The sequence below is a fragment of the Struthio camelus genome, chromosome 25 (genome assembly GCF_040807025.1).
Source record: "Struthio camelus isolate bStrCam1 chromosome 25, bStrCam1.hap1, whole genome shotgun sequence".
NCBI classification, from domain to species: domain Eukaryota; kingdom Metazoa; phylum Chordata; class Aves; order Struthioniformes; family Struthionidae; genus Struthio; species Struthio camelus.
In genome coordinates this window covers 6,616,287-6,629,505 of record NC_090966.1, presented here as the reverse complement: position 1 = coordinate 6,629,505, position 13,219 = coordinate 6,616,287, and the positions used below count along the sequence as shown (strand labels likewise).

Here is a 13,219-nt window from a genome sequence, read left to right as displayed (position 1 = left end):
GGGACATGGGGACAGCGCTGGGGTGGGGGGACAGTGCTGAGGTGTAGGGACATGGGGACAGCGCTGGGGTGGGGGGACAGTGCTGGGGCAGGGGGACACGGGGACAGTGCTGGGGCATGGGGACATTCCTGGGGTGTGGGGACAGTGCTGGGGCGGGGGGACACGGGGACAGTGCTGGGGCAGGGGGACAGTGCTGGGGCGGGGGGACAGTGCTGGGGTGTGGGGACACGGGGACAGTGCTGGAGTATGGGGACAGGCCTGGGGTAGGGGGACAATGCTAGGACATGGGGACACAGGGATAGCCTTGGGGTATGGGGACAGGGGGACAACCCTGGGGCATGGGGACATTCCTGGGGTAGGGGGACAGTGCTGGGCTATGGGGACAGTCCTGGGGCATGGGGACAATCCTAGGATGTGGGGACAGTCCTAGGACGTGGGGACAGTTCTGGGGACAGGGGGACAATCCGAGGCTATGGGGACAGCCCTGGGGTGTGGGGCCAGTCCTAGGGCATGGGGACAGGGGGACAGCCTGGCAGCAGGTGGTGGGTCTCTGCCGAGGTGGCCTGGAGCTGACGCCTGTCCCCAACCCGGGACCGTCTGGGGCACGAGGGGGCGGCGGGAGCCACCAGGCCCTGGGGCCGGCCATGGCGCTGACCCCGGCCCTGTGACCCCCCCCCCCGGCGGAGCGCTATATCCCGTGATCCTCCGCGGCCCCAGTGGGGCGGTATATCCCGTGATCCTCCGCGGCCATCGCGGGGCGCTATAACCCCTGATGCCCCCGGCCGTTGCGGTGGGCGCTATATCCCGTGATCCTCCGCGGCCACAGTGGGGCGCTATATCCCGTGATCCTCCACGGCCATCGGGGGGCGCTATAACCCCTGATGGCCCCAGCCGTTGCGGTGGGCGCTATATCCCGTGATCCTCCGCGGCCACAGTGGGGCGCTATATCCCGTGATCCTCCCCGGCCAACGCGGGGCGCTATATCCCTTATACTCCCCAGCCATTTTGGGGGGGGGCTATATCCCGTGGTGCTCCGCGGCGCCATTGGGGAGGGGGCGCTATATCCCGTGGTGCTCCGCGGCACTACGCCATTTCCGGGGCAGCGGCCGGAAACGGCGGGGCCGGGCGGCCATGGCGGCTCGGGGGGCCGCTCGGGCCGCGCTCCTGCTGCTGCTGGGGGCGGCGGCGGCGCCAGGCCCGGCTCGCGGCTCGCAGGGCGACCGGGAGCCGCTGTACCGGGACTGCCTGGCCAGCTGCGAGCGGCGCAACTGCTCCGGGGCGGCGCTGCGGCACTTCCGCGCCCGCCAGCCGCTCTACATGAGCCTCACAGGTACGGCCGGGCCCGCCCCGCGCACCCATTGGCTGGGCGCGGCGAGGCCACGCCTCCTGCCGAGGTCCCGCCCCTCGGAAGCTCCGCCCCCTCCCTCGCACGGGGCGGGCGAGCGGCCTCGGGGCTGTGGGGCCCCACCGGGCCGTACTAGAGGATCACTGGGCCATACTGGAGGTCGTTGGGCCATACTGGGGGACACTAGGCCATACTAGGGGCATGCTGGGGGTCATTGGGCCATGCTGGAGGTCACTGGGCCGTCCTGGAAGCATGCTGGGGGTCACTGGGCCATGCTGGAGGGCACTGGCCCATGCTGGAGGTCATTAGGCCATCCTGGAAGCATGCTGGGGGTCACTGGGCCATACTGGGGGGACACTGGGGGACAGTGGGCCATGCTGAGGGACACTAGGCCATACTGGGGGCATGCTGGGGGTCACTGGGCCATACTGGGGGGACACTAGGGGACACTGGGCCATCCTGGAGGCATACTGGGGGTCACTGGGCCATGCTGGAGGGCACTGGACCATCCTGGAAGCATGCTGGGGCTCACTGGGCCATGCTGGGGGGACACTGGGCCATGCTGAGGGACACTAGGCCATACTGGGGGCATGCTGGGGCTCACTGGGCCATGCTGGGGGGACACTGGGCCATGCTGAGGGACACTAGGCCATACTGGGGGCATGCTGGGGGTCACTGGGCCATACTGGGGGGACACTAGGCCATGCTGAGGGACACTGGGCCATCCTGGAAGCATGCTGAGGGTCACTGGGCCGTGCTGGGGGGCACTGGGCCGTGCTGGAGGTCATTGGGCCATCCTGGCACCATGCTGGGGAACACTGGGCCATGCTGGGGGGATACTGGGGGACGCTGGGCCGTGCCGAGGTTTGCTGGGCCATACTAGGGGCATGCTGGGCGTCACTGGGCCTTACTGGGGCCATGCTAGGGGGTGCTCTGCCATGCTGGGGCTGTGCTGGGGACTGCAGGGCAGTGCTGAACCATTGTGGAAAGACATTGAGTGCTACTGGTGGGTGCAGCACCATGCTGGGGTGCACTGGGCTATACTGAGGAGGCACTGGGGTATGCTGGGGGGCACTGGGCTGTGCTGGGCTTTGCTGGGGGGCACTGGAGCATACTGGGGAAGACTGGAGCCTGGACATTGCCCCTGCCTGTGCCCAAGACAGTGGGGATCTCCCCAACTGGGCAGGGCAACCCCCAGTGGGCTTCTCCTTGCCTCGAGCTGGGCCCCAGAGCCCCCAGCTGCGGTGGTGGTCAGGCTGCGCTGCCTAACGGTCACACCGGTGTCTGCACTGGGATTGACTGGAGGGGGCTCTGTGACTGGGGACGGGGTACCCGGGAAGGGCTGAGCCCCCGAGGGACCCTTCCCCGTCCTCGGAGGCCTGTGCTGGCCGCCAGCTCCTCTCCCGCCGCTGCAGGCTGGACCTGCCGAGACGACTGCAAGTACGAGTGCATGTGGCTCACGGTGCAGGTCTACGTCCAGGGCGGCTACAAAGTGCCTCAGTTCCACGGCAAGGTGAGCCGGGCCGGCGCCCAGCGCCGTGCGCGCATGCGGGAAACGTGCCCCCGAGGCCCGGGGCCGCCCCGCGCACCAGGCTGTCCTCCCCCATCCCGTGCCTTCAGCCGCTGCACCACCCAGGGGCTCCCTCTTCCCGCGGCGCCAGGCGTGCTCGAGACGCCTCGGGGCCGCTCCAGCATCAGGGCCTGAGTCCCATGGGGGGGGCCCCCCGCGATGGGGGTGCTGATCCCCAGCCAGAGCCCGGCTCCCACGTCTGCGAGGCCTGTGCCAGCAGCTGCTGAGAGCCGTGGCCAGCGGAATAGTGCGATCCACACCGCTAACGTCTCTGTCGTCCGTCTCCCTCCTCTTTTTTGTTCTAGTGGCCCTTCTCTCGCTTCCTGTTCTTCCAGGAGCCCGCGTCTGCCTTCGCCTCCTTCCTCAATGGCCTCGCCAGCTTTGTGATGCTGCACCGCTACAAAGCCTCCGTCCCGCCTTCCTCGCCCATGTACCACACGTGCATCACCTTCGCCTGGGTGAGCCGCATGGCACCTTCCCTGCTGCCGCAGGCGCCTGTGCTGTGACGCTTTGCCCGGGGAGGGCAGGACAGTGGCAAGAAGCCATTCCCTGCTTCCTCCCTGCTGCCTTCAGGGGTCCCCTCTTAGCCCACGTCGTCTCTCCCTTCTCACGGGGACCTTGAATACCTCTGGGGCTATTGCAGGGCCCTGCAAGCTGAAGGGATCCCTGGTCAGTGGTGACTGATACGTTGCCCCTGTGAGAGGGATCAGGCCTGTCCGAGCCAGCTTGGGTGCCCCGGAGCAGCAGGAGGTGCTCCGTGACGTGCCGGAGGGCTGCAGGGGCCGCTGCTGCGGGGGAGCCCGTGGCCCTGCGCTGTGGCCCCGTTCCTGTCTGCTGTGGCCCTGGCTCTCAGCCCGCCCGTGTGGGAGGGCAGCCAGACCCCCCGGTGTCGGTTCACGTGTGCTGCCCGGCTTCCAGCCCCGCAGGGTCTGAGACTGGCTTATGTGAGTTGTGTGATCACCCTCTGCTCTCATCTGCGCTCCCAGAGCTGCCTCGTCCCTGCCCTCCCCAGGGACGGCGCCGTCACCGCACTCCGCAGAGCCGTCCTCGGGGACACCCTCCCTCCTTCGCCCTCACCAGCTTTGGCAGGCCGAGGGGACAGGCTTTGTGTGGGGGCTTCTTGCTGGGCCATGAGCGCTCGGTGCCTCTCGCCCGCAGTTGTCTCCCTGTGCCAGGGCAGGGGGAAATTGCTGCTGGTGAATACAGACCTGCACGTGGGTGGGAGCCGCTTTCCTCACCCCGCGGGAGCTCTCCGGAGCCCCGGGGTTTGGCCGCTTGCTGCTCTGGTCGTCGTTGGTGGGGGGTGTTGCTGCTTATAAAGTCACCCAGACACAAAACCAGCTTGGAGATGCCACCGCAGCATGGTGTCCTCCTGCCTGGGTCAGCTCCCCGAGAGCCGACGCCAGTTCCTGGTAGTGCCGGCGGCAGTGTCGCTGCCCGGGCAGCCGCGGCTGGCGCACGAGTGGTGGAGGAGGAGGAGGTTGTGCGTTCAAGCGCTGGGCAGGCAGCGCTTGCCTGGGCATCCTCTGCCAGAGCGCGGAGTCTCGAGGGCTTTTAAATAAACAGCTGATCAGCAAACCCTGCACAGCTCCATTAGCTGCTGCCTGCCCCAGCAGCTCGCGTCTCCAGATCCAATTTTCGGGGCACTCTTGTTTGATAATGAGACTGACAAGCTGGTTAGGGGGAACGTGATTGAAACTAGTAATTGGCACTTAGCTAATAGCAATGGCTGTTTAATCTCTTCCCATCCAGTGTGCCACGGTTAACAAGGCGATTAAGTGTAGCCGCACCGGTTCTCGCGGCTCTGCAGGCGGCGAGGTTTGGCGTCAGAGCGTTCCCGGTCTCGGTGGACGCCGTGGGCCGCCTCTCTCGCCGGCTGAGCCTGACGTTCATCGGTCGGGCTGGGAGTCAGAGCTGTTGGCAACGGGGCACCGGGCAGCGAGGCGTCCTGGGATGCTGCACGCGCCCTTGAACGGGAGAGCCTTCGACGGTCTCCGCTGAGCAAAGGCCTTACGGGGGTTAAGTGGAGACTGAGAGCCGTGCTGCCAGTCTGCTCTGGGCTCTTCTGAGGCTCACAGGGCCACGATCGCCCCGGCCTGAGATTTCCATGTCTAACCGCCCACCTCCTCCCCTAGGTCTCCTTAAACGCCTGGTTCTGGTCCACTGTTTTCCATACAAAGGACACGGCCTTAACGGAGGTGAGCGTCACCCTGCCGAGCTGGCGTGTCGGTGGCCGTGGGACTGCCGCGGCATGTCCTCTGGGTTTGTCGCCCTGTCCCCCCACCTGCCCTGGGGTCTGATTGATCCCGCCCGAGTCTGGAGGGACTTTCTTGCCTCTGGACCTTGCTGGATTTGTCCTGAGAGCTCTTGACCCTCTCATACCCGATTTGTGCTGCCCCTGCTCTCTGCACTTCCAACCCGGCCTCTCGTCTCGCAGAAACTGGATTACTTCTGCGCTTCGGCCGTCGTCCTGCACTCCGTCTACCTGTGCTGTGTCAGGTGAGCCGCCGCACCGGGCTCGTGCCTGTGCTCTGCTCGCCCTCTCCGGCCAGTGCCCTGCTTGCGTCCCAGCTCCTGGGGACACTGGTGGGGCCAGCGGGGAGCCGAGGGTGAGGCAGAGCGCCGGGGAGGCCGGGCAGGATCGGGCGCTGTGCCCGGCCGTAACCGCGTCCCCAGCCCTTCCCGGGGCTGCACAAACCCCTTCCTCCTTGCCCTCCAGGACGCTGGGGCTGAGACGGCCAGCCTTAATCAGCATCTTCAGGGCCTTCCTCCTCCTCTTCCTCGCCTGCCACATCTCCTACCTGACGCTCGTCCGCTTTGACTATGGCTACAACATGGCCGCGAACGTGGCGATAGGTGAGGCCCCGAGGCGCGTCCGTCCGCCCGCGGGCGGGAGGAGACGGTGGCGGCGGCGGGTCGGGGGGCCGGTCCCGGGAGCCGGCGCGGGAGGGCCCTGCCCGGGGCGGGGGGTCCAGCCCGGGCTGAGCGGGTGCTCCCATCTCCCTGGTGCTCCCCAGGCCTCCTCAACCTCTTCTGGTGGCTGTGGTGGTGCGTGCAGAACCGCCCGCGCCTGCCCCACGTCTGGAAGTGCGCCGTGGTGGTGCTGCTGCTGCAGGCCCTGGCCCTGCTCGAGCTCCTCGACTTCCCCCCGCTCTTCTGGGTGCTGGACGCCCACGCCATGTGGCACATCAGCACCATCCCCCTCAACGTGCTCTTCTACAGGTCAGTGCCGGGGACCCGCGGAGGGGCCGCCTCCCCAGCCAGGGCCCCTTAACAGGGGGCCGGACACCCCTTTCTCTCTTGCTGGGTGCCCCTCTCTTGTCCATGGGGTGCTGGGTGCCTTTCTACTGCGATTGGGGTGCTGGGTGCCCCTCTCTTGCCACAGGGTGCTGATCCCCGGGAGCCAGGAAGCGCCGAGGTCCGGCCGTGCTCACTGGTGGGGCTGGGGGGGGTCCCCGCGTCCCTAACCGAGCCCCTGCAGCCGTGCCCGGCCGGGAGAGGGGGCCCATCCCGGCCTCCAGCCCCAGCTCCCGGGCGCCCCAAGGCCACGGGGCAGGAGGCCGGGGCCACGCCGCGGCCCCCGTGCCCCCAAACCTCCTCGCAGCCCCCGGCGTCGCCTCCTCTCCGCAGTTTCCTCGTGGACGACAGCCTCTACCTCCTGAAGGCCAACTCGGACCTCTTCAAAGCGGACTAGCGCCGCTGGCGGGGAGAGCGGCCCCTTCGCCGCGGCCCGCGGAGGCCTCCGGGGGCTCCCGCCCCGCCGTGTGCCAAGCCGAGCCCCGCCGCCCGCCGCCCCCTCGGCCCCCGGGCTCCTTCCTTCCGTGGCCTTCCGAGGTTGGCTTTGCTCTGCTCGGCGCGGGGGGTCCGGGCGCGCCGGCCCCGGGCGTCCCGAGGGCAGCGCCGCGCCGGCGGCCGCCCCTGCCGTGGAGCCCGGCAGCCGCGAGGTGGCAACGGCTGCCGGGACCGGTGGCGCGGGGGGGAACAGGGCGGGGGGGGCGCGTGGCGTCTGCACCCAACTGTGTGCCCCCCCCCACCCCAGGGTGCGCGGTGCCTATGCCTGCACCTATGCCTATGCCTCCCTCGGGGAGCCCTGCAGAGGGGCCGTGCCCCCCCCCACGGGCCCCCCCCCACGGGCCCCCCCCTTCGCCCCGGTGTGTTGTGGGCACTGAATAAAGCTGGACTTAACCTGCGCCCGGCTGTCGCCCTGCTGTCGCCCCGCTCTGCGCCCCCCCCCCCACCCCTGCCGTGGGGCACCCTCGCCCAGCCCCACCGCACACCCCCACGGCGCCCCCCCCGTCCCCCGCCGGGCAATCCCTGCCGCCCGCTGTGCCCCAGGCCCCCTGCTGCCGCCCCATGGCCGCTCTGCCCTGACCCCGTGCCTGCCCCGCTGCGTGCCCATAGCTGCCCCCTAGTGCCCCCTACCCCCTCGCTGTGCCCCAACCCTCTCTGCATACACCCCCTGCCCGCCCCGGTGCCCACCCCGTGCCTGCCCCGTTGTGCACCCCCTGCCCGCCCCAGCGCCCACCCCGCCATGCACCTCCCGTCTCCCCCATCCTGGTGCCCGCAGCCGCGTCACGCCATGCCGTGCAGCTCGGGGTTTATTGGGGGGAGCACTGGGAAGGGTTGGGGGGGGCTCAGGAGCATCCTTCCGAAATCCGGCTCCAGCAGGGAGCCGTCGGGGCCAGCCGCTGCCTACCGAGGCGCCGCGGGGGCTCGGGGACAGGCCGTGGGGCTCAGGCCTCCATCGGCTTCTGCGCGTGGGTGAAGAAGACGCCGGCGACGTCGTCCACGCCGGTCTTGAGGGCGGGCGGCATGAGGTAGGAGCGGAAATCGCGGAGGACAAAGCCGGCCCCGGCCAGGGCGCCGCGGACGTCGTCCTCGGCCAGCGGCACCACGGGCAGGCGCGCGGCGCCCGCCAGGTAGAAGGATTCGCCCAGGGCGCCCAGCAGCAGCGCGTGGCCGCCCGGACGCAGCAGTGAGCCCACGTGGGCCAGCGCCCGGGCGAAGCTGGCTCGGTTGGGGCTCACGGCCTCCAGGCAGAAGGCGGAGAGCAGGGCATCGGCCGGCGGGTGTAGCGGGGCGCCCAGCGGGTCCGGCTGGTGCACGTCGATGGGCAGGATCCGCCGGAGCCGTGCCCGCAGCCGCCGCTCCTTGTCCTGCCAGTGCTCGCTGCGGGGACGCGGGCGTCAGCCCCGGGCTCGGCCCGCGGGGACACGGGGCAGCGATGCCGGGGCGATGGAGCAGCCTGGCACCCGTGGGGCTGTGATCCCACGGGGATCAGCCTGGCACCCGTGGGAGGTGCAGCTGCGATTCCACAGGGCTGCGGGGCTGCAGCCGGCGGGGATCGGCCCTGCGCCGGGGGGGGCTGCGGGGCTGCAACCGGCGGGGATCGTCCCTGCGCTGGGGGGGGCTGCGGGGCTGCAACCGGCGGGGATCGGCCCTGCGCCGGGGGGGCTGCGGGGCTGCAGCCGGTGGGGATCGGCCCTGTGCCGGGGGGGCTGCGGGGCTGCAACCGGCGGGGATCGGCCCTGCGCTGGGGGGGGCTGCAGGGCTGCAACCGGCGGGGATCGGCCCTGCGCCGGGGGGGCTGCGGGGCTGCAGCCGGCGGGGATCGGCCCTGCGCTGGGGGGGGCTGCGGGGCTGCAGCCGGCGGGGATCGTCCCTGCGCCGGGGAGGCTGCGGGGCTGCAACCGGCGGGGATCGTCCCTGCGCTGGGGGGGGGCTGCGGGGCTGCAACCGGCGGGGATCGTCCCTGCGCCGGGGGGGCTGCGGGGCTGCAACCGGCGGGGATCGGCCCTGCGCCGGGGGGGCTGCGGGGCTGCAGCCGGTGGGGATCGTCCCTGTGCTGGGGGGGGGCTGCGGGGCTGCAGCCGGCGGGGATCGTCCCTGTGCTGGGGGGGGGGGGCTGAGGGGCTGCAACCGGCGGGGATCGGCCCTGCGCCGGGGGGGCTGCGGGGCTGCAGCCGGCGGGGATCGTCCCTGCGCCGGGGGGGCTGCGGGGCTGCAGCCGGCGGGGATCGGCCCTGCGCCGGGGAGGCTGCGGGGCTGCAGCCGGCGGGGATCGGCCCTGCGCCGGGGGGGGCTGCGGGGCTGCAACCGGCAGGGATCGGCCCTGCGCCGGGGGGGCTGCGGGGCTGCAGCCGGCGGGGATCGGCCCTGTGCCAGGGGCTGCGGGGCTGCAGGGCTGCAACCTGGCAGGGATGCAGGGTGGGAATCAGGCCGGCACCGATGGGCATGTGGGGCTGGGATGCTATGGGGGCGAGCCCAGCACCTAGGGGGATTTGGGGGGCTGGGATCCCGCGGGATCCCCCATGCAGGGGCCGGGCCGGCGCGGTGCCTACCCTCGGCCCTCGATCTTGCAGACGTGCTGGATGAAGGGGCTCCAGTCGAAGGTGCCGGGCTCGCCCCGCGCCCAGCGCCGCAGCTCCTCCCGGTTCACCGCCAGGTAGTCGGTGGCCACGATCTCCTCGAAGTGGTCGCAGGCGCTCAGCAGCTGGTAGATGGTGGGGCCCGAGCCCACGTCGATGAGGGTGCGCCCGCGGATTTCACCTGGGGGGGGGCATGATGCTGGGGGTCCCACATTGGGCTGGGGGGGTGGTGGGGGGAGCCGGACACGGGGGTCCCACCGTGGCCAGGAGTGGGGCGGGGTGGGGGGCATTTGGGTGGGGAGAGAGGAGCCAGACACCCGGGTGGGGGCCAGCAGGGCCCTGGGGCGGGCAAGGGGGAGCCAGCCGCCGGGGTGCTCTGCCAGCCCGTCCGTGCCTCAGTTTCCCCATCTCACCGCTGGCGAAGGTCTCGGCCAGGCAGCGCAGCTTCCAGGGCACCACGCAGTCCTCGGAGGAGAAGTCGGCCCGGGGGGGCACGTAGTTGTTCTGCAGGTAGGCGCGGGGGTCGAAGCCCTCGTAGCCCGCGCGGACGGCGGCCAGGCTGCTCATGGCGAGGGGCTGCGGGTCCCGCACCCACCGCCGCCGCCGCCTTATATCCGCGGCCGGGCTGGCGGTGGGGGGGGGGGGCCGGGCGGTGAGTTATGGCCGTGCCGGGCGCTGCCGTGATTGCGGCCGTCCATCCCGGCTAACCAGGTTAGCGTCAGCCCCGGGGCCGGGGGCGCGGGCTGGGCTCCAGCAGCGCCGGATCCGGCCTCGCGCGGCTGCTCTGCGCCAACCGCTAGGTTCCCCCCACCCCCATCATCCCCCCAGGCTGGCGGGACCCAGGCGTCCGGGCAGCCAGACTCTGGCTCGCGAGGCTTTTCGGCTCCCCAGCCCCGTGGATCAGGCCCCATTGATTGGGAGGGGTGGTCCTCTCCATGTGCTGCCCCCCAGGGATGGGGAGAGGATGTGACTCCCCTCCCCAGGCCATCAGAGGGACCCACAATGCTGCCCCTCTCCCAGCTTTCTGCCAAGACATCAGGATGCTCCCTCCTGCGGATGTCACCAGTGAGCTGAGTGTGCCAGGCCTCAGCTCACGGCAGAGCCCGGCAGCACCTGCCGAGAGCAGGATGGGACCCACTCCCAGGGCTGGGCATGGCGAGGGGATTAAAGGGCCTGAAGCCCTGGCTGCGTCCCACGCCGGTGGTGACGTGGTGGGACGGATTTAGCCCCTGATGCTGGGATAAAGGTGCCGAGGCCCCATGGGCGGCGTGTGGGGGACGGGATGGGGATGAGGATGAGGATGGGGACAGGGATGGGGACAGGGACAGCCGCAGGGAGGGGACGGGGGCTGGCGAGGGCCCAGGGACAGCGGGATCCGGCCAGGAGGGAACAGCTAATCTGGGCCCTGGCACTGGGGCCATCCTGGGCACCGGGACAGGCCGGGCTGGCAAGGAGGGGGGGGGCATTATATAAGCAAATTCACCCCCACCCCCACCCTGGGCAACTAGCTCCTGCCCTTGAATCCCCCAGGACTCCTGGGTCCCACCAGCTGCAAGCAAAGGGCTGTGCCTCAGTTTCCCCGATTCAAAGCCCAATGGGGTGCATGGGGGGTGTCAAACACCCGTTTTCCCCCCTCCATATCCCCCCCCCAGCACGGCACCGTCTCGCAGCCCCCGGCGCGGCGGGATGGGACGGAGCCGGGGGCCGGGGGCCAGGGGCCGCCCCGGAGCGCAGCCCCACGCGGCCGCCAGGAGCACCGGAGCCGCCGGGCGAGGCTGGACGTTTTATTGCAGTACAAAGAAAGTCAAATCCGTAGAAAAACACACACAGAAACCCGCCGCGGCCCCCCCAGGGCCCTGGGCTCCCCCCGCCGGCGCCCAGCTCGGCCGCGGGCCTGGGGGGAGCTCAGAGCCCCCCCTTCCCCGCCGGGGAAACCGAGTCACGGCCGGGCACGGCTCTGCCCCGGGCGCCTCGTCCCCACCGGCCACCGCGATCCCCGCTCCGGGGTGGGGACCCAGGAGTCCGGGCCCCCCCCCCCCGCCCTCCACCCCGACCCCAACCATCCCCAATGCCCTCCATCTGCTCACACTGCTTCTCCGGGGCTGCAGAGCGGGCCCAGGAGTCCGGGCCCCCGCCCTGCTCCCCCCATCACCGACCTGCTCACCCCCCCGCTAGCAAACTAGAGCCCAGCCCAGCGCCTGCTGCAGCCCCCTGCCCGCGGCCCGGACGCCGGGGCCCCTCAGCCCCGCTGGGCCTCGTGCGAGAGGGAGCGGGAGAGGGTGCGGGGCAGGCCGGGCTTGGCGCCGCGCAGGTCGGGGGGCGCGAAGAGGGGCAGGGGCAGGGTGCGGGCGTAGGGCAGGAGGTGCTGGGCCAGCGGCTGCCCCAGGCGCCCGGCGCGCACCAGCCCCCAGGGCGAGCGCTGCTCCAGCACCCGCGTCTCGCCGCGCTGCTCCAGCGTCTCCCGGCGCCGCTCGTCCACCTCCCGCCGGCACCACCTGGGCACCGGCCGCTCGTGGGGCCGCTCGGCCGGACCCGGAGCCCCGCGGCGACCCCCCCTCCCCTCCCCGCCCCCCCTATCCCGCACCGCCCCGGGGGGGACCCTGGAGAGATGCCGCGTCCTGCACCACCCCACGGGGACCCCCACCGCCCATGGGCATCCTGGAGACCCTCACACCCCATGCGGACCCTGGACACCCCCGTGTCCCGCACCGCCCCGGGGGACCCTGGAGATCCCCCCATATCCCTCACTGCCCCATGGGGACCCCTGAGACCCCCTGGAGATCCCCCCATATCCCTCACTGCCCCATGGGGACCCCTGAGACCCCCTGGAGATCCCCCCATATCCCTCACTGCCCCATGGGGACCCCCGAGACCCCCGTGTCCCGCACCGCCCCGGGGGACCCTGGAGATCCCCCCACATCCCTCACTGCCCCACGGGGACCCTGGAGACCCCTCCATCCCTCAGCAACCCACAGGGACCCCAAAGACCCCTCATCCCCCATGGCCCCACAGGGACCCCCACGGCAACCCCAGAGCCCCCCATGGCCCACCCGGCCCCATGGGGAACTTTGGAGACCTTCCCTGACCCCCAACCCCATAGGGACCCCCCCATCCCTGGAGCCCCCGGGACCCTTAGGAGAGACCCCCCCCAAGCACGCCAAACCCACTCTGGGGACCCCCCAAAACACATCCCTAGCACCCCCCACAGCCCCTGGAGACCCCTCCCCAGCCAGCCCAGAGCCCCCTGCCACCGCCCCCGCTCACCCCTCCTCGGGCCGGGTGCTGAGCACCAGGTCGAGCCACTCGGCGCTGAAGGACTCGCGGCGCCCCGTGTCCTCCTCCCGCACGCGGCAGCCCAGGTGGGCGCCCGAGAGCAGCCCCCCGCTGCACACCACCGCGCTGGGCCCCCACATGGCCCCGGCTCGGCTCCGGCGTCGCCTGCCCCGCGCCCGCCCGCCCCGCTTATATGGCCTCGCCGCCGCTATTTTTGGGACGCGTGGCTGGCACCGGCGGGTGCCAAGGGCCCTCTCGGGGCAGGCGGCGGCCGGGCCGGACCCCGGCGGCGCGAGCGGCTTGGTGGGGGCGTCGCGCTGGCGCAGCGCCCGCGCACGGGGTCCCCCCGGGCTGGGGGGGCCGGGGGCTGCCGTGGTCCCGGACCTCGGGGACCCGGTGCTCGAACTCCGGCACTGAAGGACGCGGAGGGACCGCCCGGGGCCGAGGCGATGCACAGGGAAAGCGAGGCAGGAAAGCTTCGCGCAGGGGCGGCCAGCGAGACGGATGCTCCGGGCAGATGCCCAGGAGCCACGGGGCCGGCGGGAGGACGACGAGCCCGGAGGCCGGCGGGACCCGTCCTTGGGGCCGGCTGAGCCCCGGGCTTGCAGCCCGCTTCTCCGAGCTGGGGGTCTCCCGGCCGGGGCCGCTTCGGACGCGGCCCGA

The 13,219-nt window shown here is 71.5% G+C and overlaps 3 protein-coding genes across 5 annotated transcripts; 1 reads left to right on the top strand and 2 right to left on the bottom strand.

Moving 5' to 3' along the window:
• The first annotated feature begins 866 nt into the window (after window positions 1-866).
• PGAP3 (post-GPI attachment to proteins phospholipase 3) lies at window positions 867-7,105 on the top strand. Of its 3 annotated transcripts, none has more exons than XM_068919430.1 (8): window positions 867-1,330; window positions 2,741-2,858; window positions 3,221-3,373; window positions 5,051-5,113; window positions 5,353-5,414; window positions 5,635-5,771; window positions 5,933-6,137; window positions 6,546-7,105. In XM_068919430.1, exons 1-8 carry the CDS (start codon window positions 882-884, stop codon window positions 6,607-6,609), a joined length of 1,251 nt encoding a protein of 416 aa, XP_068775531.1. In that variant the 5' UTR covers window positions 867-881; the 3' UTR covers window positions 6,610-7,105. The 3 variants fall into 3 exon arrangements, with proteins under 3 accessions (XP_068775531.1, XP_068775533.1, XP_068775532.1); XM_068919432.1 differs by having other exon boundaries at window positions 1,102-1,330; window positions 2,761-2,858; window positions 3,251-3,373; XM_068919431.1 differs by having other exon boundaries at window positions 1,102-1,330; window positions 2,761-2,858.
• A 391-nt stretch (window positions 7,106-7,496) lies between these two features.
• PNMT (phenylethanolamine N-methyltransferase) lies at window positions 7,497-10,089 on the bottom strand. The gene is made up of 3 exons (XM_068919436.1): window positions 9,697-10,089; window positions 9,257-9,464; window positions 7,497-8,084 (listed from the first exon to the last, which is right to left on the bottom strand). Exons 1-3 carry the CDS (start codon window positions 9,848-9,850, stop codon window positions 7,649-7,651), a joined length of 798 nt encoding a protein of 265 aa, XP_068775537.1. The 5' UTR covers window positions 9,851-10,089; the 3' UTR covers window positions 7,497-7,648.
• Window positions 10,090-11,521: 1,432 nt separating this feature from the next.
• TCAP (titin-cap) lies at window positions 11,522-13,157 on the bottom strand. Its single transcript, XM_068919433.1, has 2 exons — window positions 12,548-13,157; window positions 11,522-11,778 (listed from the first exon to the last, which is right to left on the bottom strand). Exons 1-2 carry the CDS (start codon window positions 12,694-12,696, stop codon window positions 11,523-11,525), a joined length of 405 nt encoding a protein of 134 aa, XP_068775534.1. The 5' UTR covers window positions 12,697-13,157; the 3' UTR covers window position 11,522.
• Between the last annotated feature and the right edge of the window lie 62 nt (window positions 13,158-13,219).